Consider the following 26,353-nt stretch of genomic DNA (forward strand, 5'->3'; position numbering starts at 1 on the left):
ATCCTTAAACAACATCTGGAACATCTCTTTTGCAGAATTCGATCTCCACTTTTAAGGTAAGTTCTTTTGAACTTAAAACTCTATCATTCATGCATCATAAATGAAAAAACTGGTTTGCCATCATGATTCTACACACATATAAATCATTAACCCTCAATCAATTGCTATTTATCTTGCACCTACACGATTTCAGATTTAATCATAAAATTAGGGTTCTTCGTGTTCATAAGAAAATCAATGGTCTTAGAGCAAAAATAAATGAAATTAAATGGTACCATCATGTTCCTTGTGAAAAAACGAGTGAGATGGACTATTCACTCGATCAATTTGGTTCAGTTTTAAGAAAATTCAAAATCCAGTTAGGGTTAGTGTTCTTGGCGCCATTTTTTGCGAAGGAAATTTGAAAATTGAGTTGAAAATATAATCAATTCCTTGCAATTGTTAAACAGACCACGCGCGTGGTCCATTTAGCCAGGTTTTTGTGTAGTGACCCCAAGGTCACGAGTTCAACACCCTTAGGGACCAAAACCAATTTTTTAACACTATTTTTCTTCATTTTTTCTTCACAACTTTAATCAATTCATTAACCTATCAAATTAATTCATTTTAACTTCATTTTTTATACACTTCTCATTTAATATGTATATTTTATGAATGTCCAAAAAAATCACAAAAAATAATATTTATTTGTATATTTTATTAGGTTTAAAATGACTTGTTTTTAAGTGTTTTTAATACTTTAAAAATAGTTTTTCCATTTGATTTTCAAAACCTAATCACTTGTAAATATTTTGTGATCAAACCCTAATCACTTAGGTCTTAATTAGGATAGGCTCTGTCCTTACCTTAATTAAGTTGACTTTTGTCAAAATTCAAGCTGCTTTCAATGCCTGATTAAAACAAACGATCAAAGTTTTTCAAATGACAAACCTTGCGTCTTTTTAACAAAACAATCAACCATGTTTTATAAAATAAAACATGGGGCTCTCCTTGTGATTTGTATGTTCCATTCCTTTTTTTTGCTTTTGTACACATCTTCTTAAAAAGTTTTTGTACATGACTTCTGCGAAACTTTTGCTTTAAACCAAAACTAAGGTTTTCCAACAGCAAAAAACTCATTGGGCATCCCTTAAGGTATAAGTCCCATTCCCTTGTATAAAATTAGGTTTTTCTTTTATATACACCTATCTTTTTATACCACGATCAATTTGATTTAAACCTTTGAATAACAAATCAAAATTAGGGTTTTCTTCAAAATCTTTTCAAAAACATCTTGGAATCCCTTAAGGTGTAAGCCCCAACCCCTTTGTAAATATTTATTTACATAGCTTTAAACAAACTCATTGGGCCTCTCCCCGAGTATAAGTCCCACTCCCGTGTACATAACCTTGTTGATAAGCCGTTCATCCTTAAAGGTATATTTCCTTCATAAACTCCAATGTACACACACTTTGTCATATATACTTGTTCATATATTTGTTCATATTTGTTCATATACTTTTTCATACTTGTTCATATATTTGTTCATGTTATATATACTTGTTCAACTTAGTACAACACTAGGTTCCCCATAGCCTCCTATTGGGCTTCGTGCAAAGAATCTCCCTTAGCTAGGTTAGGACATAGAGTATGGTTTCCCGGTGAAATCGCTCTAAGAGCTCAAACCAACTATACCATGCCTCCTCGTGGACTTCATACAAACGACTTGTCCCTCCCATAGCCTCCTCTTGGGCTTACATTGCAAGTACCCTCGATTGTCCCTCCCATAGCCTCCTCTTGGGCTTACAATGCAAGGACCCTCGAATAGACTCCTCTTGGGCTTCGTACAAGGACCCACAGGCTTCTTAAAAGCATCCCCATATCACAATAGAATATCCTAGGAGATTAGACATTTATCATCTCTATGATAGGAGTATCACTTCTATATCATCACAATCAAACTTTATTTTTTGCCACAAGGCTGGCTAATCAAATTTCTCTTTTGCCACAAGGCTGGCTAAACAAAGTTTTTGCCACAAGGCTGGCTTATCAAAACTTTTTGCCACAAAGCTGGCTTATCATGTTTTTGCCACAAGGCTGGCTAAACAAAACATCTTTATCATTCTAAGAACCATAAGCGGCACAACCCAGGTCTTATAATGAAAAGATTCAAACAAAATCAATAGATGTATGTGATGAAATAGATTAGATACATCGATCATTGAGATGACATTTGTCTCTTATCCTTTGCTTCCATTAGCATAAGTGGGAACTACGATTGCTCTGATTTTCTCAACATCCCTTTGAGAATACGTAGGCACAAGGTCTCATCCTTGGCGAGCAAACTTCTATCTCCTTCAAACCACTCAAACCTTAGCTTCCCGTAGACCTCGAGCTACAGATGCTCTGATTCCCTCTAAGGGATATGTATGCAGAAGATTGCAATAATCTTTGCGAGCATAATCAAACAAACACCTTAGGTCCCACCTATCTCACAACAGAAAACTTCCCTAATAGCATAGAAAGAAATAAACAGACAAATATAACAAAGAAACCTATAGAGTACTATAGATACGTAGGGTGCTAATACCTTCCCTTTGTATAACCAACCCCTTACCCGAAATCTCTCCCCCTTTTTGCATTGCTTTTAATTTTGTATTATTTGCATTGCATATCTTTTAAGGTTTGTGCAACTTTTTTCCTTTTCCTGCTTTGGAAACAATAAAAAGTTTAGTCGTGACCCAAAAACAAAAAAATCATCTTTTGAGCCCGAGCCCAAAGAAGGCATCCGATGTCTCATCCCGAGTTTTCGCACGACAGAGAAATGGCGAATTCACTGGGGACTATCTTTTTATTGTTTCCAAAGAAAGGGTTAATTCTAACTGTTATGTTTGTCATTTTTATCCTTGCTACATGTGTGGTTCTGTTACAAGTGATACATTATGGATAAATCCTAACCCGGATTAAGAACACATAAGAATTAGATGGGGGTATAGTCATGTATGGCATACAAGGAGTTCAGCCCTTAACAAGTTGTCATGAGAATCCTTCCGCTCAGTGGAGGTTCCTTGTTGGTAGTATATGTTTAGCAAGTTCAGTTGCGAAGACATTGTTGCTTTCATTGAACTGTAGAAGCTGAGTTGGCCGTAGAACCCATTAACCCATCCTGGCCTTATTAGGTTGTGGCGCAAAAACTATTCAGGTGAAGACTTGGATTAGTTGTCATGCGGAGATCCACACGTAGACGAGTTTTTCTTGAGAATATTGCTATTTCACAAGTTTAGTTGTGCAAGCCGGTAATATCCGAAAGAAAAATGTAGACTCTGGCGTATCACTAGAACATGTTCTGCAGGTGATTAACCCCTAGTACTATCCCATGTTTGGTTCTTTGACCTCATGCTCGTGACGTTGAACCTTTGAACCTATGTGTACCATGTTTGCATTACCATGTTTGCATTATCATGTTTGCTTTACCGTGTTTGTATATGTGGCATTCATGCATCCATGCATTCATACGTTCATTGAAAATCCATCTTTTCATAAAAACATGATTTTTCCAAAAAAATTTAGAGAATTTTCTTTGCAAACATTATAGGATTAAGTTATGGAATGGGTGAAAAGGCATACCAAATGGTACGGTTTCAAAATGCCTGATGTAGAAAAATTGAGAGAGTTAGTCTCTTTGGTACAAGATCCTTCCGATTTTAGGAAAAGCCATGGAAAGCTTTTGCCTATCTTGAACACCCATGTTGATGAAGGACTTCTCAAAACTCTGGTTCAGTTCTATGATCCCGTCTACCGGTGTTTCACCTTTCCAGACTACCAATTGGTACCAACCTTGGAAGAATATGCCAATCTGTTGGGTATTCCTGTGTTTGACAAAATACCTTTCAATGGTTTGGAAGCCATTCCTAAATCCAAGTCATTGCAGCAAGTATTCACTTGAAGAAATCCGAAGTAGACATTAATTGGACTACTGAGGGAAACCTCCAAGGTTTGACTTCGTAGTTTCTAATGAAGAAAACTTTTGGTTTCGCCGAAGCTGGTAATGTGATAGCTTTTGAAGCTATATTAGCTTTGCTCATCTATGGGTTGGTTCTGTTCCCCAACGTCAACAACTTTGTTGATATCAACGCCATAAAAATCTGTTTGATTAGAAATCCTGTAACGATTTTGCTTGGTGACATGTATTTCTCTGTCCATCACAGAAATCGCCAAGGTGATGGGATTATTGTATATTGTGCACCTCTGTTGTTCAAATGGATTGTTTCACACTTACCTAAGTGTCCTATCTTCAGGTAAAACCGAGAAGGCTTGCGTTGGCCTCGAAGACTTATGTCCCTTACTAATAATTATATTCGCTGGTATACTTTGGCTCGCTATGGTACGAAAATCATTGACAGTTGTGGAGAGTTTGCCAACGTACCCCTCATTGGTACACAAGGAGGAATTAACTACAATCCGGTCTTAGCCCGACGACAACTCGGGTATGCAAAGGCAGCTAAACCCATTGGTCTCATAGTGGAAAGCTACTTCTACCAAGAGGGGGAGGATCCTCAAGGGTTGAAGGGAATAATGGTGAGAGCTTGGTACAACATCCAAAGGAAAGAAAGAGGTGAGGCAAGGAATTGCATTGCCATGGATGCCTACACCTGTTGGGTAAAGGAAAGAGCAAAGGAGTTCCAAATGCCTTATGATTATGAAAAACCCATGTTCCCTGTGGTATCTAAACTACCCAGCATTCCCATTGACACTATGGAAGAATACCAAGAGACTCTGGCCAAGATGAGGTTAGAGAAAGACGCTTGGGAAGACAAGTTTCGTAAGCCTGATGTGGAAAACAGAAAGTTGAAGAAACGAGTGAAAGATCACGAAGAAACTCTCTACTGTCAAGATTGATGGCTCATGAGTAAAGATGAGAAGATCCATCAAAAAGACGCTGCAATCAAGAGGTGTATCAAAGAAAGCAAGAGAAAGCTTGAAGGCTCAACAAGTGACACTCCAACTCCTGGCGATTGGAAGAATGTTGTTGACAAGCTAAGGACCGAAAAGGCCGAGTTGAAAGCTTACTATGGGAAAGAAATCATGAAGCTCAAGCTGCATAACGCATTTGGTTCTTCATCCGATGAGGATGTTTAGGATTTTTTAAGCTTTTATTTATCATTTGCTTATGTAGGAGCTACGCTCCAATGTTGTAACCTTTTCCCGGCATTTCAATAAAATAATAGTTTGTGTTCAAATGTTTGCAAGAAAATAACCTTTAAAATATTTGGAAAAAATCATAAACTTTTCGCATACATCATTCTGCATTTCGAGTCTATTGTCTAGAGTCTCGTATTTTGGATTTTCCTCCATTAGATTGTCAAGCTGTCGCGCCTCAAAGTTTCTCGACCGCGCTCGCAATCAGATCGCAGATACAATACTCGTTCAAGCAAAAGAAAAGTGATGGAAAACTTTGAACAAGAGAATATTGAGCTCCGTGGTATAGTGATCACCCTTCAAGAAAAGTTGGAAAGTATCACTACTCTGGTTGACTCCTTAGTGGCTGCACAGAATCAACAGCCACCACCCATTAGTCAAGCAACAGTAATATCTGAGATCACTGCTCCAGTCTCTACAGTTGCATTCAGCATTCCATCTTTCTCCATGCCAAAAGGTTGGGGCACGCCTTTCAACATTGGTACAGGTTTTCGCCATAATGGTTTTGGGATTCCAACATCCACAACTGAAGCGCCTGCTGCATAAAGTTCAGTGTTCACTCCAAATCAGGGGGTAACCTTTTCTCAAGTCACTATGTCGGTTTCTCAACCCATTATGACGGTTGCAACTCCTACGGTTCACACTGTTCCTTATGAGGGCAACGAGATTTATCATGATTAAGGTGATAGCACAAATCAACGTAACCTCATGGAAGATCTCCAAGAGCAATTTAACAAGATACAGCTAGAGGTCAAAGCTATCCGTGGAAAAGACTTGTTCGGGAAGAATGCCCAGGAGCTATGTTTATATCTTGAAGATCCAGAGCATGTGCCTCTTAAGAATACATGTGACTCATCTTATGCTCTTCAAGAAGCAGAAGAAGATCGTCTCAGCACTACAAAGTACAAGGTTGACAAACCAGGAACTTCAAATCCTACTCGACCAACGGTCAATGTCATCATTGAAGATGATTCCGAGAAAAGTCTACCTGAATACATAATACACAGAGGAGTTCGTTGCTACTGGAAAGCTCTCGACGTTCCAAATGTTGTTCACCGCTCAAAGTAATCACCTCGCTGTTATTTTGACCTCCTGCCTGGCCCAAAGCAGAGAGATGTTTTATAGGGCTTTGCTTTTAAATGTTTTTCCTTTGTCCTGCCCAAATAAGTTTGTGTATAGGGCTTTGTTTTTAAAAGTTTCCCTCTTTGTCCTGCCCAAGACAAATGAGTTTGTGTTTATGGCTTTGTTTAAAAAATGAATCATAAATAAAGTGTCATTTTGAATTCCCTACACCATGTGTTTAATTTTTTGCTTTTTTATGGAAATGGTAATCCTAAAAAACCAAAAAAAAAAAAACTTTTCAAAAATCTGCATACACTATTGCATTCATAGTTTTTCTGAAACAAACATAAATCATATGTGCAGATTTACTATTGATAAACCCATTGAATGCAATAACCCTATGCCCTCTCCCAACTTTGAGTTTCCTGTGTTCGAAGCCGAAGAAGACGAAGAAGAAAATATCCTGGACGAGATCTCTTGATTACTTAAGCACGAGGAAAGAGCCATTCTGCCTCACAAAAAGCCTTTAGAAAGAATCAACTTGGGTTCTGAAGAAGATAAAAAAAGAAGTGACCATTGGATCGCTGCTTGATGCTGATATCAAGAGTAAACTGATAGATCTTATCAAAGAATATGTTGACGTGTTTGCTTGGTCCTACCAAGACATGCCTGGGTTGGATACCAATATTGTTCAGCATTACTTTCCATAGAAGCCAGAATGTCCGCCGGTTAAGCAGAAATTACAAAGGACTCACCCTGATATGGCTAATAAAATCAAAAAGGAAGTTCAAAAGCAACTTGACGCAGGTTTTCTCGTCACCTCAGAGTATCCTCAATGGTTGGCCAACATAGTGCCAGTTCCGAAGAAAGATGGCAATGTCAGAATGTGTGTTGACTACCATCATTTGAACAAGGCCAGTCTAAAATATGACTTTCCATTACCACATATTGACATGTTGGTCGATAACACCGCTAAGTTCAATGTCTTTTCCTTCATGGACAGGTTCTCCGATTATAATCAGATCAAGATGGCTCCTGAAGACATGGAGAAAACATCTTTCATCACCCCAAGGGGTACCTTTTGCTAGAAAGTGATGCCATTTGGATTAAAGAATGCAGGCGCGACTTACTAAAGGGAAATGACTACTCTCTTTCATGACATGATGCATAAAGAAATTGAAGTTTATGTGGACGACATGATAGCCAAGTCCATCACAGAAGAAGAACAAATTGAATACCTTTTGAAGTTGTTTCAACGACTAAGGAAATATCATCTTTGCTTGAATCCTAACAAATGTACTTTTGGGGTTAGATCTGGAAAACTCTTGGGCTTCATTGTCATCCAAATAGGTATCGAAGTAGATCCCGACAAAGTCAGAGCTATTCAAGAGATGCCTGCACCAAAAACTAAAAAGCAAGTAAGAGGATTTCTCGAACGATTGAATTATATCTCCAAATTTATCTCTCAAATGACTGCTACTTGTGGGCCAATTTTCAAGCTTCTCCGCAAAGATCAAGGGGTTTTATGGACTAAAGATTGCCAGAAAGTGTTCGACAGTATCAAGGAATACCTGTTAGAACCACCAATATTGATTCCTCCAGTTGAAGGAAGACCACTAATCATGTACCTTACCGTGTTGGAAGAATCCATGGGTTGTGTGCTTGGACAGCAAGATGAAACCGGTAAGAAGGAGCGTGCCATCTATTACCTGAGTAAGAAATTCATAGATTGTGAGTCTCGTTACTCCATGGTCGAAAAAACATGTTGTGCTTTGGCTTGGGCTTCAAAACGTCTCCGCCATTACATGATAAACAATACTACTTGGTTAATCTCCAAAATGGATCCAATCAAGTACGTCTTTGAAAAGCTTTCCTTAACAGGAAGGACTGCCCGATGGCAAATTGCCCCTATTCAATCTTCTTGGAACTGAATGTACAAACATATTGGGTTTCGGACATTTAAGGTGAGAGTGGATTGAATACCCCGAAAGTACCATCAAAATTTTCATTCTATGGTACAACAAAGAGTATTGAGTATTATCAAAGGATACCAGCCGAAGGTGGACCTTAACCAGATTGCTAACCTCAGTTAGACTTGACCACAGAAAGAACTAGCTGAAGGGGAATCTTAACCAAATTGCTAACCTTAGTTAGACTTCAAAAAGAGACACAGCCGAAGGGTGACTCGATAAAGGATGAAACCATCCGAAGGGGAATCCGATCCTAATTGCTAACCTCAGTTAGACTTGAACAAAGAGACGTAGCCGAAGGACGACTCCAAAAGGAAGAAACCAGCCGAAGGGGAATCTTGCCAAATTTCTAACCTCAGTTAGACTTCAAAAAGAGACACAGCCGAAGGGTGAGTCGATAAAGGAAGAAACCATCCGAAGGGAATCTACCAAATTGCTAACCTCAGTTAGACTTCAAAAAGAGACACAGCCGAAGGGTGACTCGATAAAGGATGAAACCAGCCGAAGGGGAATTCGATCCTAATTGCTAACCTCAGTTAGACATGAACAAAGAGACGTAGCCGAAGGACGACTCCAAAAGGAAGAAACCAGCCGAAGGGGAATCTTACCAAATTGCTAACCTCAGTTAGACTTCAAAAAGAGACACAGCCGAAGGGTGACTCGATAAAGGATGAAACCAACCGAAGGGGAATCCGATCCTAATTGCTAACCTCAGTTAGACTTGATCAAAGAGACGTAGCCAAAGGACGACTCCAAAAGGAAGAAACCAGCCGAAGGGGAATCTTGCCAAATTTCTAACCTCAGTTAGACTTCAAAAAGAGACACAGCCAAAAGGTGACTCGATAAGGGAAGAAACCATCCGAAGGGGAATCTACCAAATTGCTAACCTCAGTTAGACTTCAAAAAGAGACACAGCCGAAGGGAGACTCGATAAAGGATGAAACGAGCAGAAGGGGAATCCGATCCTAATTGCTAACCTCAGTTAGACTTGAACAAAGAGACGTAGCCGAAGGACGACTCCAAAAGGAAGAAACCAGCCGAAGGGGAATCTTACCAAATTGCTAACCTCAGTTAGACTTCAAAAAGAGACACAGCCGAAGGGTGACTCGATAAAGGATGAAACCAGCCAAAGGGGAATCCGATCCTAATTGCTAACTTCAGTTAGACTTGAACAAAGAGACGTAGCCGAAGGACGACTCCAAAAGGAAGAAACCAGCCGAAGGGGAATCTTGCCAAATTGCTAACCTCAGTTAGACTTCAAAAAGAGACACAGCCGAAGGGTGACTCGTTAAAGGAAGAAACCAATCGAAGGGGAATCTACCAAATTGCTAACCTCAGTTAGACTTCAAAAAGAGACACAGCCGAAGGGTGACTCGATAAAGGATGAAACCAGCCGAAGGGGAATCCGATCCTAATTGCTAACCTCAGTTAGACTTGAACAAAGAGACGTAGCCGAAGGACGACTCCAAAAGGAAGAAATCAGCCGAAGGGGAATCTTACCAAATCGCTAACCTCAGTTAGACTTCAAAAAGAGACACAGCCAAAGGGTGACTCAATAAAGGATGAAACCAGCCAAAGAGGAATCCGATCCTAAGTGCTAACCTTAGTTAGACTTGAATAAAGAGACGTAGCCGAAGGACGACTCCAAAAGGAAGAAACCAGCCGAAGGGGAATCTTGCCAAATTGCTAACCTCAGTTAGACTTCAAAAAGAGACACAGTCGAAGGGTGACTCGATAAAGGATGAAACCAGTCAAAGGGGAATCCGATCCTAATTGCTAACCTCAGTTAGACTTGAACAAAGAGACATAGTCGAAGGACGACTCCAAAAGGAAGAAACCAGCCGAAGGGGAATCTTGCCAAATTGCTAACCTCAGTTAGACTTCAAAAAGAGACACAGCCGAAGGGTGTCTCGTTAAAGGAAGAAACCAATCGAAGGGGAATCTACCAAATTGCTAACCTCAGTTAGACTTCAAAAAGAGACACAGCCGAAAGGGTGACTCGATAAAGGATGAAACCAGCCGAAGGGGAATCCGATCCTAATTGCTAACCTGAGTTAGACTTGAACAAAGAGACGTAGCCGAAGGACGACTCCAAAAGGAAGAAGTCAGCCGAAGGGGAATCTTACCAAATTGCTAACCTCATTTAGACTTCAAAAAGAGACACAGCCAAAGGGTGACTCGATAAAGGATGAAACCAGCCAAAGGGGAATTCGATCCTATTTGCTAACCTCAGTTAGACTTGAATAAAGAGACGTAGCCGAAGGACGACTCCAAAAGGAAGAAACCAGCCGAAGGGGAATCTTGCCAAATTGCTAACCTCAGTTAGACTTCAAAAAGAGACACAGCCGAAGGGTGACTCGATAAAGGATGAAACCAGCCAAAGGGGAATCCGATCCTAATTGCTAACCTCAGTTAGACTTGAACAAAGAGACATAGTCGAAGGACGACTCCAAAAGGAAGAAACCAGCCGAAGGGGAATCTTGCCAAATTGCTAACCTCAGTTAGACTTCAAAAAGAGACACAGCCGAAGGGTGTCTCGTTAAAGGAAGAAACCAATCGAAGGGGAATCTACCAAATTGCTAACCTCAGTTAGACTTCAAAAAGAGACACAGCCGAAAGGGTGACTCGATAAAGGATGAAACCAGCCGAAGGGGAATCCGATCCTAATTGCTAACCTGAGTTAGACTTGAACAAAGAGACGTAGCCGAAGGACGACTCCAAAAGGAAGAAGTCAGCCGAAGAGGAATCTTACCAAATTGCTAACCTCATTTAGACTTCAAAAAGAGACACAGCCAAAGGGTGACTCGATAAAGGATGAAACCAGCCAAAGGGGAATTCGATCCTATTTGCTAACCTCAGTTAGACTTGAATAAAGAGACGTAGCCGAAGGACGACTCCAAAAGGAAGAAACCAGCCGAAGGGGAATCTTGCCAAATTGCTAACCTCAGTTAGACTTCAAAAAGAGACACAGCCGAAGGGTGACTCGATAAAGGATGAAACCAGCCAAAGGGGAATCCGATCCTAATTGCTAACCTCAGTTAGACTTGAATAAAGACACGTAGCCGAAGGAAGACTCCAAAAGGAAGAAACCAGCCGAAGGGGAATCTTGCCAAATTGCTAACCTCAGTTAGACTTCAAAAAGAGACACAGCCAAAGGGTGACTCGATAAAGGATGAAACCAGCCAAAGAGGAATCCGATCCTAATTGCTAACCTCAGTTAGACTTGAATAAAGAGACGTAGCCGAAGGACGACTCCAAAAGGAAGAAACCAGCCGAAGGGGAATCTTACCAAATTGCTAACCTCAGTTAGACTTCAAAAAGAGACACAGCCAAAGGGTGTCTCGATAAAGGATGAAACCAGCCAAAGGGGAATATGATCCTAATTGCTAACCTAAGTTAGACTTGAATAAAGAGACGTAGCCGAACAACGACTCCAAAAGGAAGAAACCAGCCGAAGGGGAATCTTGCCAAATTGCTAACCTCAGTTAGACTACAAAAAGAGACACAGCCGAAGGGTGACTCGATAAAGGATGAAACCAGTCAAAGAGGAATCCGATCCTAATTGCTAACCTTAGTTAGACTTGAATAAAGAGACGTAGCCGAAGGACGACTCCAAAAGGAAGAAACCAGCCGAAGGGGAGTCTTGCCAAATTGCTAACCTCAGTTAGACTTCAAAAAGAGACACAGCCAAAGGGTGACTCGATAAAGGATGAAACCAGCCAAAGAGGAATCCGATCCTAATTGCTAACCTTAGTTAGACTTGAATAAAGAGACGTAGCCGAAGGACGACTCCAAAAGGAATAAACCAGCCGAAGGGGAATCTTGCCAAATTGCTAACCTCAGTTAGACTTCAAAAAGAGACACAGCCAAAGGGTGACTCGATAAAGGATGAAACCAGACAAAGGGGATTTTCCGATCCTAATTGCTAACCTCAGTTAGACTTGAACAAAGAGACGTAGTCGAAGGACGACTCCAAAAGGAAGAAACCAGCCGAAGGGGAATCTTGCCAAATTGCTAACCTCAGTTAGACTTCAAAAAGAGACACAGCCGAAGGGTGACTCGTTAAAGGAAGAAACCAATCGAAGGGGAATCTACCAAATTGCTAACCTCAGTTAGACTTCAAAAAGAGACACAGCCGAAAGGGTGACTCGATAAAGGATGAAACCAGCCGAAGGGGAATCCGATCCTAATTGCTAACCTCAGTTAGACTTGAACAAAGAGACGTAGCCGAAGGACGACTCCAAAAGGAAGAAGTCAGCCGAAGGGGAATCTTACCAAATTGCTAACCTCATTTAGACTTCAAAAAGAGACACAGCCAAAGGGTGACTCGATAAAGGATGAAACCAGCCAAAGGGGAATTCGATCCTATTTGCTAACCTCAGTTAGACTTGAATAAAGAGACGTAGCCGAAGGACGACTCCAAAAGGAAGAAACCAGCCGAAGGGGAATCTTGCCAAATTGCTAACCTCAGTTAGACTTCAAAAAGAGACACAGCCGAAGGGTGACTCGATAAAGGATGAAACCAGCCAAAGGGGAATCCGATCCTAATTGCTAACCTCAGTTAGACTTGAATAAAGACACGTAGCCGAAGGACGACTCCAAAAGGAAGAAACCAGCCGAAGGGGAATCTTGCCAAATTGCTAACCTCAGTTAGACTTCAAAAAGAGACACAGCCAAAGGGTGACTCGATAAAGGATGAAACCAGCCAAAGAGGAATCCGATCCTAATTGCTAACCTCAGTTAGACTTGAATAAAGAGACGTAGCCGAAGGACGACTCCAAAAGGAAGAAACCAGCCGAAGGGGAATCTTACCAAATTGCTAACCTCAGTTAGACTTCAAAAAGAGACACAGCCAAAGGGTGTCTCGATAAAGGATGAAACCAGCCAAAGGGGAATATGATCCTAATTGCTAACCTAAGTTAGACTTGAATAAAGAGACGTAGCCGAAGGACGACTCCAAAAGGAAGAAACCAGCCGAAGGGGAATCTTGCCAAATTGCTAACCTCAGTTAGACTACAAAAAGAGACACAGCCGAAGGGTGACTCGATAAAGGATGAAACCAGTCAAAGAGGAATCCGATCCTAATTGCTAACCTTAGTTAGACTTGAATAAAGAGACGTAGCCGAAGGACGACTCCAAAAGGAAGAAACCAGCCGAAGGGGAGTCTTGCCAAATTGCTAACCTCAGTTAGACTTCAAAAAGAGACACAGCCAAAGGGTGACTCGATAAAGGATGAAACCAGCCAAAGAGGAATCCGATCCTAATTGCTAACCTTAGTTAGACTTGAATAAAGAGACGTAGCCGAAGGACGACTCCAAAAGGAAGAAACCAGCCGAAGGGGAATCTTGCCAAATTGCTAACCTCAGTTAGACTTCAAAAAGAGACACAGCCGAAGGGTGACTCGTTAAAGGAAGAAACCAATCGAAGGGGAATCTACCAAATTGCTAACCTCAGTTAGACTTCAAAAAGAGACACAGCCGAAAGGGTGACTCGATAAAGGATGAAACCAGCCGAAGGGGAATCCGATCCTAATTGCTAACCTCAGTTAGACTTGAACAAAGAGACGTAGCCGAAGGACGACTCCAAAAGGAAGAAGTCAGCCGAAGGGGAATCTTACCAAATTGCTAACCTCATTTAGACTTCAAAAAGAGACACAGCCAAAGGGTGACTCGATAAAGGATGAAACCAGCCAAAGGGGAATTCGATCCTATTTGCTAACCTCAGTTAGACTTGAATAAAGAGACGTAGCCGAAGGACGACTCCAAAAGGAAGAAACCAGCCGAAGGGGAATCTTGCCAAATTGCTAACCTCAGTTAGACTTCAAAAAGAGACACAGCCGAAGGGTGTCTCGTTAAAGGAAGAAACCAGCCAAAGGGGAATCCGATCCTAATTGCTAACCTCAGTTAGACTTGAATAAAGACATGTAGCCGAAGGAAGACTCCAAAAGGAAGAAACCAGTCGAAGGGGAATCTTGCCAAATTGCTAACCTCAGTTAGACTTCAAAAAGAGACACAGCCAAAGGGTGACTCGATAAAGGATGAAACCAGCCAAAGAGGAATCCGATCCTAATTGCTAACCTCAGTTAGACTTGAATAAAGAGACGTAGCCGAAGGACGACTCCAAAAGGAAGAAACCAGCCGAAGGGGAATCTTACCAAATTGCTAACCTCAGTTAGACTTCAAAAAGAGACACAGCCAAAGGGTGTCTCGATAAAGGATGAAACCAGCCAAAGGGGAATATGATCCTAATTGCTAACCTAAGTTAGACTTGAATAAAGAGACGTAGCCGAAGGACGACTCCAAAAGGAAGAAACCAGCCGAAGGGGAATCTTGCCAAATTGCTAACCTCAGTTAGACTACAAAAAGAGACACAGCCGAAGGGTGACTCGATAAAGGATGAAACCAGTCAAAGAGGAATCCGATCCTAATTGCTAACCTTAGTTAGACTTGAATAAAGAGATGTAGCCGAAGGACGACTCCAAAAGGAAGAAACCAGCCGAAGGGGAGTCTTGCCAAATTGCTAACCTCAGTTAGACTTCAAAAAGAGACACAGCCAAAGGGTGACTCGATAAAGGATGAAACCAGCCAAAGAGGAATCCGATCCTAATTGCTAACCTTAGTTAGACTTGAATAAAGAGACGTAGCCGAAGGACGACTCCAAAAGGAAGAAACCAGCCGAAGGGGAATCTTGCCAAATTGCTAACCTCAGTTAGACTTCAAAAAGAGACACAGCCGAAGGGTGACTCGTTAAAGGAAGAAACCAATCGAAGGGGAATCTACCAAATTGCTAACCTCAGTTAGACTTCAAAAAGAGACACAGCCGAAAGGGTGACTCGATAAAGGATGAAACCAGCCGAAGGGGAATCCGATCCTAATTGCTAACCTCAGTTAGACTTGAACAAAGAGACGTAGCCGAAGGACGACTCCAAAAGGAAGAAGTCAGCCGAAGGGGAATCTTACCAAATTGCTAACCTCATTTAGACTTCAAAAAGAGACACAGCCAAAGGGTGACTCGATAAAGGATGAAACCAGCCAAAGGGGAATCCGATCCTAATTGCTAAAATCAGTTAGACTTGAATAAAGACACGTAGCCGAAGGAAGACTCCAAAAGGAAGAAACCAGTCGAAGGGGAATCTTGCCAAATTACTAACCTCAGTTAGACTTCAAAAAGAGACACAGCCAAAGGGTGACTCGATAAAGGATGAAACCAGCCAAAGAGGAATCCGATCCTAATTGCTAATCTCAGTTAGACTTGAATAAAGAGACGTAGCCGAAGGACGACTCCAAAAGGAAGAAACCAGCCGAAGGGGAATCTTACCAAATTGCTAACCTAAGTTAGACTTCAAAAAGAGACACAGCCAAAGGGTGTCTCGATAAAGGATGAAACCAGCCAAAGGGGAATATGATCCTAATTGCTAACCTAAGTTAGACTTGAATAAAGAGACTTAGCCGAAGGACGACTCCAAAAGGAAGAAACCAGCCGAAGGGGAATCTTGCCAAATTGCTAACCTCAGTTAGACTACAAAAAGAGACACAGCCGAAGGGTGACTCGATAAAGGATGAAACCAGTCAAAGAGGAATCCGATCCTAATTGCTAACCTTAGTTAGACTTGAATAAAGAGACGTAGCCGAAGGACGACTCCAAAAGGAAGAAACCAGCCGAAGGGGAGTCTTGCCAAATTGCTAACCTCAGTTAGACTTCAAAAAGAGACACAGCCAAAGGGTGACTCGATAAAGGATGAAACCAGCCAAAGAGGAATCCGATCCTAATTGCTAACCTTAGTTAGACTTGAATAAAGAGACGTAGCCGAAGGACGACTCCAAAAGGAATAAACCAGCCGAAGGGGAATCTTGCCAAATTGCTAACCTCAGTTAGACTTCAAAAAGAGACACAGCCAAAGGGTGACTCGATAAAGGATGAAACCAGACAAAGGGGATTTTCCGATCCTAATTGCTAACCTCAGTTAGACTTGAACAAAGAGACGTAGTCGAAGGACGACTCCAAAAGGAAGAAACCAGCCGAAGGGGAATCTTGCCAAATTGCTAACCTCAGTTAGACTTCAAAAAGAGACACAGCCGAAGGGTGACTCGTTAAAGGAAGAAACCAATCGAAGGGGAATCTACCAAATTGCTAACCTCAGTTAGACTTCAAAAAGAGACACAGCCGAAAGGGTGACTCGATAAAGGATGAAACCAGCCGAAGGGGAATCCGATCCTAATTGCTAACCTCAGTTAGACTTGAACAAAGAGACGTAGCCGAAGGACGACTCCAAAAGGAAGAAGTCAGCCGAAGGGGAATCTTACCAAATTGCTAACCTCATTTAGACTTCAAAAAGAGACACAGCCAAAGGGTGACTCGATAAAGGATGAAACCAGCCAAAGGGGAATTCGATCCTATTTGCTAACCTCAGTTAGACTTGAATAAAGAGACGTAGCCGAAGGACGACTCCAAAAGGAAGAAACCAGCCGAAGGGGAATCTTGCCAAATTGCTAACCTCAGTTAGACTTCAAAAAGAGACACAGCCGAAGGGTGACTCGATAAAGGATGAAACCAGCCAAAGGGGAATCCGATCCTAATTGCTAACCTCAGTTAGACTTGAATAAAGACACGTAGCCGAAGGACGACTCCAAAAGGAAGAAACCAGCCGAAGGGGAATCTTGCCAAATTGCTAACCTCAGTTAGACTTCAAAAAGAGACACAGCCAAAGGGTGACTCGATAAAGGATGAAACCAGCCAAAGAGGAATCCGATCCTAATTGCTAACCTCAGTTAGACTTGAATAAAGAGACGTAGCCGAAGGACGACTCCAAAAGGAAGAAACCAGCCGAAGGGGAATCTTACCAAATTGCTAACCTCAGTTAGACTTCAAAAAGAGACACAGCCAAAGGGTGTCTCGATAAAGGATGAAACCAGCCAAAGGGGAATATGATCCTAATTGCTAACCTAAGTTAGACTTGAATAAAGAGACGTAGCCGAAGGACGACTCCAAAAGGAAGAAACCAGCCGAAGGGGAATCTTGCCAAATTGCTAACCTCAGTTAGACTACAAAAAGAGACACAACCGAAGGGTGACTCGATAAAGGATGAAACCAGTCAAAGAGGAATCCGATCCTAATTGCTAACCTTAGTTAGACTTGAATAAAGAGACGTAGCCGAAGGACGACTCCAAAAGGAAGAAACCAGCCGAAGGGGAGTCTTGCCAAATTGCTAACCTCAGTTAGACTTCAAAAAGAGACACAGCCAAAGGGTGACTCGATAAAGGATGAAACCAGCCAAAGAGGAATCCGATCCTAATTGCTAACCTTAGTTAGACTTGAATAAAGAGACGTAGCCGAAGGACGACTCCAAAAGGAATAAACCAGCCGAAGGGGAATCTTGCCAAATTGCTAACCTCAGTTAGACTTCAAAAAGAGACACAGCCAAAGGGTGACTCGATAAAGGATGAAACCAGCCGAAGGGGAATCCGATCCTAATTGCTAACCTCAGTTAGACTTGAACAAAGAGACGTAGCCGAAGGACGACTCCAAAAGGAAGAAATCAGCCGAAGGGGAATCTTACCAAATTGCTAACCTCAGTAAGACTTCAAAAAGAGACACAGCCAAAGGGTGACTCGATAAAGGATGAAACCAGCCAAAGGGGAATCCCATCCTAATTGCTAACCTCAATTAGACTTGAATAAAGAGACGTAGCCGAAGGACGACTCCAAAAGGAAGAAACCAGCCGAAGGGGAATCTTGCCAAATTGCTAACCTCAGTTAGACTTCAAAAAGAGACACAGCCGAAGGGTGACTCGTTAAAGGAAGAAACCAATCGAAGGGGAATCTACCAAATTGCTAACCTCAGTTAGACTTCAAAAAGAGACACAGCCGAAAGGGTGACTCGATAAAGGATGAAACCAGCCGAAGAGGAATCCGATCCTAATTGCTAACCTCAGTTAGACTTGAACAAAGAGACGTAGCCGAAGGACGACTCCAAAAGGAAGAAATCAGCCGAAGGGGAATCTTACCAAATTGCTAACCTCAGTTAGACTTCAAAAAGAGACACAGCCAAAGGGTGACTCGATAAAGGATGAAACCAGCCAAAGGGGAATCCGATCCTAATTGCTAACCTCAGCTAGACTTGAATAAAGAGACGTAGCCGAAGGACGACTCCAAAAGGAAGAAACCAGCCGAAGGGGAATCTTGCCAAATTGCTAACCTCAGTTAGACTTCAAAAAGAGACACAGCCGAAGGGTGACTCGATAAAGGATGAAACCACCCAAAGGGGAATCCGATCCTTATTGCTAACCTCAGTTAGACTTGAATAAAGAGACGAAGCCGAAGGACGACTCCAAAAGGAAGAAACCAGCCGAAGGGGAATCTTGCCAAATTGCTAACCTCAGTTAGACTTCAAAAAGAGACACAGCCGAAGGGTGACTCGATAAAGGATGAAACCAGCCAAAGGGGAATTCGATCCTAATTGCTAAGCTCAGTTAGACTTGAACAAAGAGACGTAGCCGAAGGACGACTCCAAAAGGAAGAAACCAGCCGAAGGGGAATCTTGCCAAATTGCTAACCTCAGTTAGACTTCAAAAAGAGACACAACCGAAGGGTGACTCGTTAAAGGAAGAAACCAATCGAAGGGGAATCTACCAAATTGCTAACCTTAGTTAGACTTCAAAAAGAGACACAGCCGAAGGGTGACTCGATAAAGGATGAAACCAGCCGAAGGGGAATCCGATCCTAATTGCTAACCTCAGTTAGACTTGAACAAAGAGACGTAGCCGAAGGACGACTCCAAAAGGAAGAAATCAGCCGAAGGGGAATCTTACCAAATCGCTAACCTCAGTTAGACTTCAAAAAGAGACACAGCCAAAGGGTGACTCGATAAAGGATGAAACCAACCAAAGGGGAATCCGATCCTAATTGCTAACCTCGGTTAGACTTGAATAAAGAGACGTAGCCGAAGGACGACTCCAAAAGGAAGAAACCAGCCGAAGGGGAATCTTGCCAAATTGCTAACCTCAGTTAGACTTCAAAAAGAGACACAGCTGAAGGGTGACTCGATAAAGGATGAAACCAGCCAAAGGGGAATCCGATCCTAATTGCTAACCTCAGTTAGACTTGAATAAAGAGACGTAGCCGAAGGACGACTCCAAAAGGAAGAAACCAGCCGAAGGGGAATCTTGCCAAATTGCTAACCTCAGTTAGACTTCAAAAAGAGACATAGCCAAAGGGTGACTCGATAAAGGATGAAACCAGCCAAAGGGGAATCCGATCCTAATTGCTAACCTCAGTTAGACTTGAATAAAGAGAAGTAGCCGAAGGACGACTCCAAAAGGAAGAAACCAGCCGAAGGGGAATCTTGCCAAATTGCTAACCTCAGTTAGACTTCAAAAAGAGACACAGCCGAAGGGTGACTCGTTAAAGGAAGAAACCAATCGAAGGGGAATCTACCAAATTGCTAACCTCAGATAGACTTCAAAAAGAGACACAGCCGAAAGGGTGACTCGATAAAGGATGAAACCAGCCGAAGGGGAATCCGATTCTAATTGCTAACCTCAGTTAGACTTGAACAAAGAGACGTAGGCGAAGGACGACTCCAAAAGGAAGAAATCAGCCGAAGGGGACTCTTACCAAATTGTTAACCTTAGTTAGACTTCAAAAAGAGACACAGCCAAAGGGTGACTCGATAAAGGATGAAACCAGCCAAAGGGGAATCCGATCCTAATTGCTAACCTCAGTTAGACTTGAATATAGAGACGTAGCCGAAGGACGACTCCAAAAGGAAGAAACCAGCCGAAGGGGAATCTTGCCAAATTGCTAACCTCAGTTAGACTTCAAAAAGAGACACAGCCGAAGGGTGACTCGATAAAGGATGAAACCAGCCAAAGGGGAATCCGATCCAAATTGCTAACCTCATTTAGACTTGAATAAAGAGACGTAGCTGAAGGACGACTCCAAAAGGAAGAAACCAGCCGAAGGGGAATCTTGCCAAATTGCTAACCTCAGTTAGACTTCAAAAAGAGACACAGCCAAAGGGTGACTCGATAAAGGATGAAACCAGCCAAAGAGGAATCCGATCCTAATTGCTAACCTCAGTTAGACTTGAATAAAGAGACGTAGCCGAAGGACGACTCCAAAAGGAAGAAACCAGCCGAAGGGGAATCTTACCAAATTGCTAACCTCAGTTAGACTTCAAAAAGAGACATAGCCAAAGGGTGACTCGATAAAGGATGAAACCAGCCAAAGGGGAATCCGATCCTAATTGCTAACCTTAGTTAGACTTGAACAAAGAGACGTAGCCGAAGGACGACTCCAAAAGGAAGAAACCAGCCGAAGGGGAATCTTGCCAAATTGCTAACCTCAGTTAGACTTCAAAAAAAGACACAGCCGAAGGGTGACTCGTTAAAGGAAGAAACCAATCGAAGGGGAATCTACCAAATTGCTAACCTCAGTTAGACTTCAAAAAGAGACACAGCCGATGGGTGACTCTATAAAGGATGAAACCAGCAGAAGGGGAATCCGATCCTAATTGCTAACCTCAGTTAGACTTGAACAAAGAGACGTAGCCGAAGGACGACTCCAAAAGGAAGAAATCAGCCGAAGGGGAATCTTACCAAATTGCTAACCTCAGTTAGACTTCAAAAAGAGACACAGCCAAAGGGTGACTCGATAAAGGATGAAACCAACCAAAGGGGAATCCGATCCTAATTGCTAACCTCTGTTAGACTTGAATAAAGAGACGTAGCCGAAGGACGACTCCAAAAGGAAGAAACCAGCCGAAGGGGAATCTTGCCAAATTGCTAACCTCAGTTAGACTTTATAAAGAGACACAGCCAAAGGGTGACTCGATAATGGATGAAACCAGCCAAAGGGGAATCCGATCCTAATTGCTAACCTCAGTTAGACTTGAATAAAGAGACGTAGCCGAAGGACGACTCCAAAAGGAAGAAACCAGCCGAAGGGGAATCTTGCCAAATTGCTAACCTCAGTTAGACTTCAAAAAGAGACACAGCCGAAGGGTGACCCGTTAAAGGAAGAAACCAATCAAAGGGGAATCTACCAAATTGCTAACCTCAGTTAGACTTCAAAAAGAGACACAGCCGAAGGGTGACTCGATAAAGGATGAAACCAGCCGAAGGGGAATCCGATCCTAATTGCTAATCTCAGTTAGACTTGAACAAAGAGACGTAGCCGAAGGACGACTCCAAAAGGAAGAAATCAGCCGAAGGGGAATCTTACCAAATTGCTAACCTCAGTTAGACTTCAAAAAGAGACACAGCCAAAGGGTGACTCGATAAAGGATGAAACCAGCCAAAGGGGAATCCGATCCTAATTGCTAACCTCAGTTAGACTTGAATAAAGAGACGTAGCCGAAGGACGACTCCAAAAGGAAGAAACCAGCCGAAGGGGAATCTTGCCAAATTGCTAACCTCAGTTAGACTTCAAAAAGAGACACAGCTGAAGGGTGACTCGTTAAAGGAAGAAACCAGTCGATGGGGAATCTACCAAATTCCTAACCTCAGTTAGACTTCAAAAAGAGACACAGCCGAAGGGTGACTCGATAAAGGATGAAACCAGCCGAAGGGGAATCTGATCCTAATTTGCTAACCTCGGTTAGACTTGAACAAAGAGACGTAGCCGAAGGACGACTCCAAAAGGAAAAAACCAGCCGAAGGGGAATCTTACCAAATTTCTAACCTCAGTTAGGCTTCAAAAAGAGACACAACCGAAGGGTGACTCTAGATCTAAAAATGTATGTTAATAATCATTGGACTTTATTGAGAAGGACTAGTAACGACTAGACTCTTATTGGGGATGTTTATGAACAATGGATTTGAAAGCGATGCCAATAACTATTGGGCTTGACTGAAAGAAAGGCTAGTGACAACTAGAACCAATAAGGGGATGCCTGTGAACACCGGGCTTTCAAGAAGGTATTGATGCTAGCGGAGTGCAAGAACTACATGAATCCCACAGGCCAACAGGCAGGGTGTAACTCTTCAAGAGTGGCAATCGTTCGAGTTGCCACACACCAAGTATGATTACCCAAATGATTGAAAAATGATATGGGTTGAATGCCCACCCTCATTCGCACTCTAATATGCATGCAGCATACGGGAAAATAACCAAGGCAAACTTGCAAAAAGAAAGGGATATCCCTTATGCAAAAGGCAGTAAGGGGACTCACAAAAAGTAAGTACAAAGAGAGGACTGGCGACGACCAGACTCTACTAGAGGATGCCAGTAAACACTGGACTTTGAAAGAGGTATTGTTACTTGGGGAAAAAGAACTACATGGTTCCCTCAAGCCAAAAGGCGGAGTGTAATTCTACAAGAGTAACAATCATTCGAATTGCCACACACAAAGCATGGGTTATCCAAACGATTGAGCTCAGCAAACGGGAAATAACCAAAAAAGGCAATGATCTTGACGAAGAAAGACTTTGTATCCAATCCACACCGGAGGGAGAAAGTGAGACTTCTTCTAGGGATATATCAATTTGTCTACGTAACATATGTGAACTTGGCTTATGCATTGATGCATGTTTGAATTTTCCATGGCGTAATGCTCCATATTTATGGAAATGCTACGCGTTTTTATAGATGCAATGATTTCTATATGCAAGAGACGATGGATGAACATCAGAGAGAGCCTTTTGTCTAGATAACTCTGTGGGGAATTCTTCTTGATGTCCTGACTTTGCCTGGCCACACCAGATGGTTTCTTGATCAACCCCAATATGTAACTTCTGCAGGGGGATGACTCGCACCAGAAGACTTGTGAGGAAGGAGGCATGATGGCATTTTTTAGAGACATTACCGTCATCATGTTTGGAAACTTGAAGATTGCACCTCCCCCTTTGAACTTCCACATCTTTGTTGAAAGACAAGGGAATCTAATCAGCACTGCGTAGAATTTGGGCCACGGATGAGAGCTCCAAAGAGGAATAAACTCTGGTATTCGGAGGAAAAGAAACCCTAGGGTTCCATCTAGAGGGAGATGCCCGGTTGACACTCCTTGAAGCGTAGGTACTGGCATCTGACTGTGCTGAATGATCCGAGATTCCTGCAAAACAAATCAAACAAATATGCCCCATGTATGATGGCTCGACCTCGTCCACCATCTCAAGTACTCTAAGTCTTAAGCAATTCTATCTAATTTAAATCATGTTCCTTTTGTAGGACTTCAATGTTAGAAATGCAATGCTTACCAAAATAACTGGACGTTTTTGTAAACAAAACAGTAAAAATAAAACGACGCAGGAATTTTTTTAGTGAAATATCTTTTCATTAATGAAAATTTGCCCGACATAGGCAAGTACATCAGAAAGTAGCCCCTTAAAAAGAGAACAAATAGCATTTATAAACATGGCAACGTAAGAAAAAGATTATGTTGGGTTCCAATCTTGCTATGCCTTGTAGACCCTCGACGTTCCTTCTGTTTTGCTTTCTGAAATGGATGAATGGATTGATCTTTACAGTTCTGAGTCCTCCAGTTGTGACAAATAACCGTGCTCAAAGATCTAATGCACGACGCAGTCATTCGCTTTTTGTCCCTCTTTTGCCTGGACCGCCCTTTCGGGTTTTCAGTCCACCAGGACCCCTTTTTTGCCTAAGTCGCCCTTTCGGGTTTTCAACTTAGCGGGTGTACTTTATTTCTTTTTCATTCTTTTGCCTGATCTTCTCCTTTTCTTTTATTTTATTTTGATCAGGTCTATGCGAAGTATTTTTTAACTGCGTTGGCATTCACGGGAAGAGGGAAGTCTTCGCCATCCATAGTTGAGAGGATCATGGCGCCACCTGAGAAGACTTTCTTTACGACATAAGGCCCTTCGTAATTCGGAGTCCACTTTCCCCTATGATCATTGTGAATAGGCAGGATCTTCTTGAGCACAAGGTCACCAACCTGAAAGTGTCGAGGACGAATCTTTTTGTCGAAGGCTTTCTTCATCTTCTTTTGATAGGCTTGCCCATGGCATATGGCCACTAATCTCTTTTCATCAATGAGGTTCAGTTGATCAAATCTTGTCTAAACCCAATCAGCTTCACTGACCTTCACATCTGTCAATACCCTTAATGAAGGAATCTCGACCTCAACCGGAAGGATTGCTTCCATGCCATATACCAATGAGAAAGGAGTTTCCCCTGTGGAAGTGTGCACCGAGGTACGATAACCATGTAAAGCAAAGGGAAACATCTCATGCCAATCCTTATAAGTGACCACCATCTTCTATACAATCTTCTTAATATTCTTGTTGGCTGCCTCAACTGCGCCGTTCATCTTTGGCCTGTACGGGGATGAGTTATGATGTTTGATCTTGAAATCCTTGCATAATTCTCTCATCATCTTGTTATTGAGGATGGATCCATTATCGGTGATAATCCTTTCAGGAACCCCATAACGACATATTATATTGTGCTTGATGAAGCGAGTCACTACTTGCTTGGAGACATTTGCATAAGAAGCAGCTTCAACCCACTTGGTGAAGTAGTCAATGGCAACGAGGATGAAACGATGTCCATTGGAAGCGGTGGGCTTAATTTCTCCAATCATATCGATGCCCCACATAGAAAACGACCAAGGAGATGTCAACACATTCAGAGGAACTGGAGGTACATGAACCCTATCTGCATACACCTGACATTTGTAACATACCACCACATGGCTAAAACAATCATGCTTCATGGTCGACCAATAATAACATGCTCTCAATATTTTTCTAGCCATGGTGTGTCCACTCGCATCTGTACCAAAGGATCCTTCATGCACCTCTTGTATGATCATTGCTGCTTCGTGTCTATCCACACATCTGAGCAATACAGAATCAAAATTCCTCTTGTACAACACACCTCCAGCAAGGAAGAACTTGGAAGATAATCTCTTCAGAGTTTTCCTATCCGTAAGGGAAACACCCTCAGGATACTCTTGGGTCTCCAGAAATCTCTTAATGTCGTAAAACCATGGTTTCTCATCAGGCACGTTATCAATAACGCCACAGAATGCGGGCTCATCCAACCTTTTGATCACAATTGAAGGCCCTTCGTTGTCCCATTTAACTTTGAACATGGATGCTAAAGTGGCCAAAGCATCAGCCAAGTGATTTTCCTCTCGAGGGATGTGATCAAAGGTGATCTCATCGAAATATTGAGCCAATTTCATAACATGTTCTCTATAAGGAATCAATTTGGGGTGGCGCGTTTCCCAATCTCTGTTGATTTGACTAATCACCAAAGCAGAATCTCCATAAACTGCGAGATTTGTAATCCTCAAATCAATGGCAACCTCAATACCATATATGCAAGCCTCATATTCAGCCACATTATTAGTACAACCAAAACAAATCCTGGCCGTGAATGGATTATGAAAACCTGTCGGAGAAGTAAGAACAGCCCCAATACCATTACCCAACGCATTAGAAGCACCATCAAACGCAAGCGTCCATCGCACCCCTGGTTCAGGTCCTTCCTATTGATCTTGACTATTGGAAGTGTCTGCCACACACATTACATCCTCATCAGGAAACTCAAAGTGCATAGACTGGTAATCATCCACAGGTTGATGCGCAAGATAATCAGCAATCACACTACTTTTAATGGCCTTTTGAGTAGTGTATTGTATGTCATATTCTGTCAAGATCATTTGCCATCGGGCAATCCTTCCTGTCAATGCTGGCTTCTCGTATATATACATTTGATCGGATCCATCTTCGAAATCAACAAAGTGGTGTGAGTCAACATATACTGTCTCAATCGGCGAGCAGCCCATGCTAAAGCACAACAAGTTTTCTCGAGTAGTGAGTATCTTGATTCACAATCGGTAATTTTTTTGCTAAGGTAATAAATTGCATGGTCTTTTCGACCAGACTCGTCATGCTGCCCCAGCACACACCCCATTGAATTCTCGAGGACTCTTAAGTACATGATCAACGGTCTACCTTCCACTAGAGGCATAAGGAGTGGAGGCTCCTGCAAATACTCTTTAACTTTATCAAACGCCTTCTGACAATTGTCATCCACTTTATTGCCTGATTCTTTCTCAACAGTTTGAAGATAGGTTCACACGTGGCGGTAAGGTGTGAGATGAATCTCGCAATGTAATTCAACCTTCCCAGGAACCCACGAACCTGTTTCTCAGTCCTCGGTTCAGGCATCTCTTGTATA

General features: G+C 42.2%; 1 protein-coding gene across 1 annotated transcript; it reads right to left on the reverse strand.

Moving 5' to 3' along the window:
- Positions 1 to 24,221: 24,221 nt before the first annotated feature.
- LOC131613735 (uncharacterized) lies at positions 24,222 to 25,832 on the reverse strand. Its single transcript, XM_058885380.1, has 3 exons — positions 25,701 to 25,832; positions 25,043 to 25,658; positions 24,222 to 24,337 (listed from the first exon to the last, which is right to left on the reverse strand). Exons 1-3 carry the CDS (start codon positions 25,830 to 25,832, stop codon positions 24,222 to 24,224), a joined length of 864 nt encoding a protein of 287 aa, XP_058741363.1.
- Between the last annotated feature and the right edge of the window lie 521 nt (positions 25,833 to 26,353).

The sequence above is a fragment of the Vicia villosa genome, linkage group LG6 (genome assembly GCF_029867415.1).
Source record: "Vicia villosa cultivar HV-30 ecotype Madison, WI linkage group LG6, Vvil1.0, whole genome shotgun sequence".
Lineage (NCBI taxonomy): Eukaryota > Viridiplantae > Streptophyta > Magnoliopsida > Fabales > Fabaceae > Vicia > Vicia villosa.

Coding starts and splice junctions, on each gene's coding strand:
- LOC131613735 (XM_058885380.1), bottom strand. CDS start 25,832: ATGATCTTGACAGAATATGACATACAATACACTACTCAAAAGGCCATT. Junction 25,659..25,700: donor TTGAGTTTCCTGATGAGGAT/GTAATGTGTGTG, acceptor CAAGATCAATAG/GAAGGACCTGAACCAGGGGT. Junction 24,338..25,042: donor CAAGTTCTTCCTTGCTGGAG/GTGTGTTGTACA, acceptor ACACTTCCACAG/GGGAAACTCCTTTCTCATTG.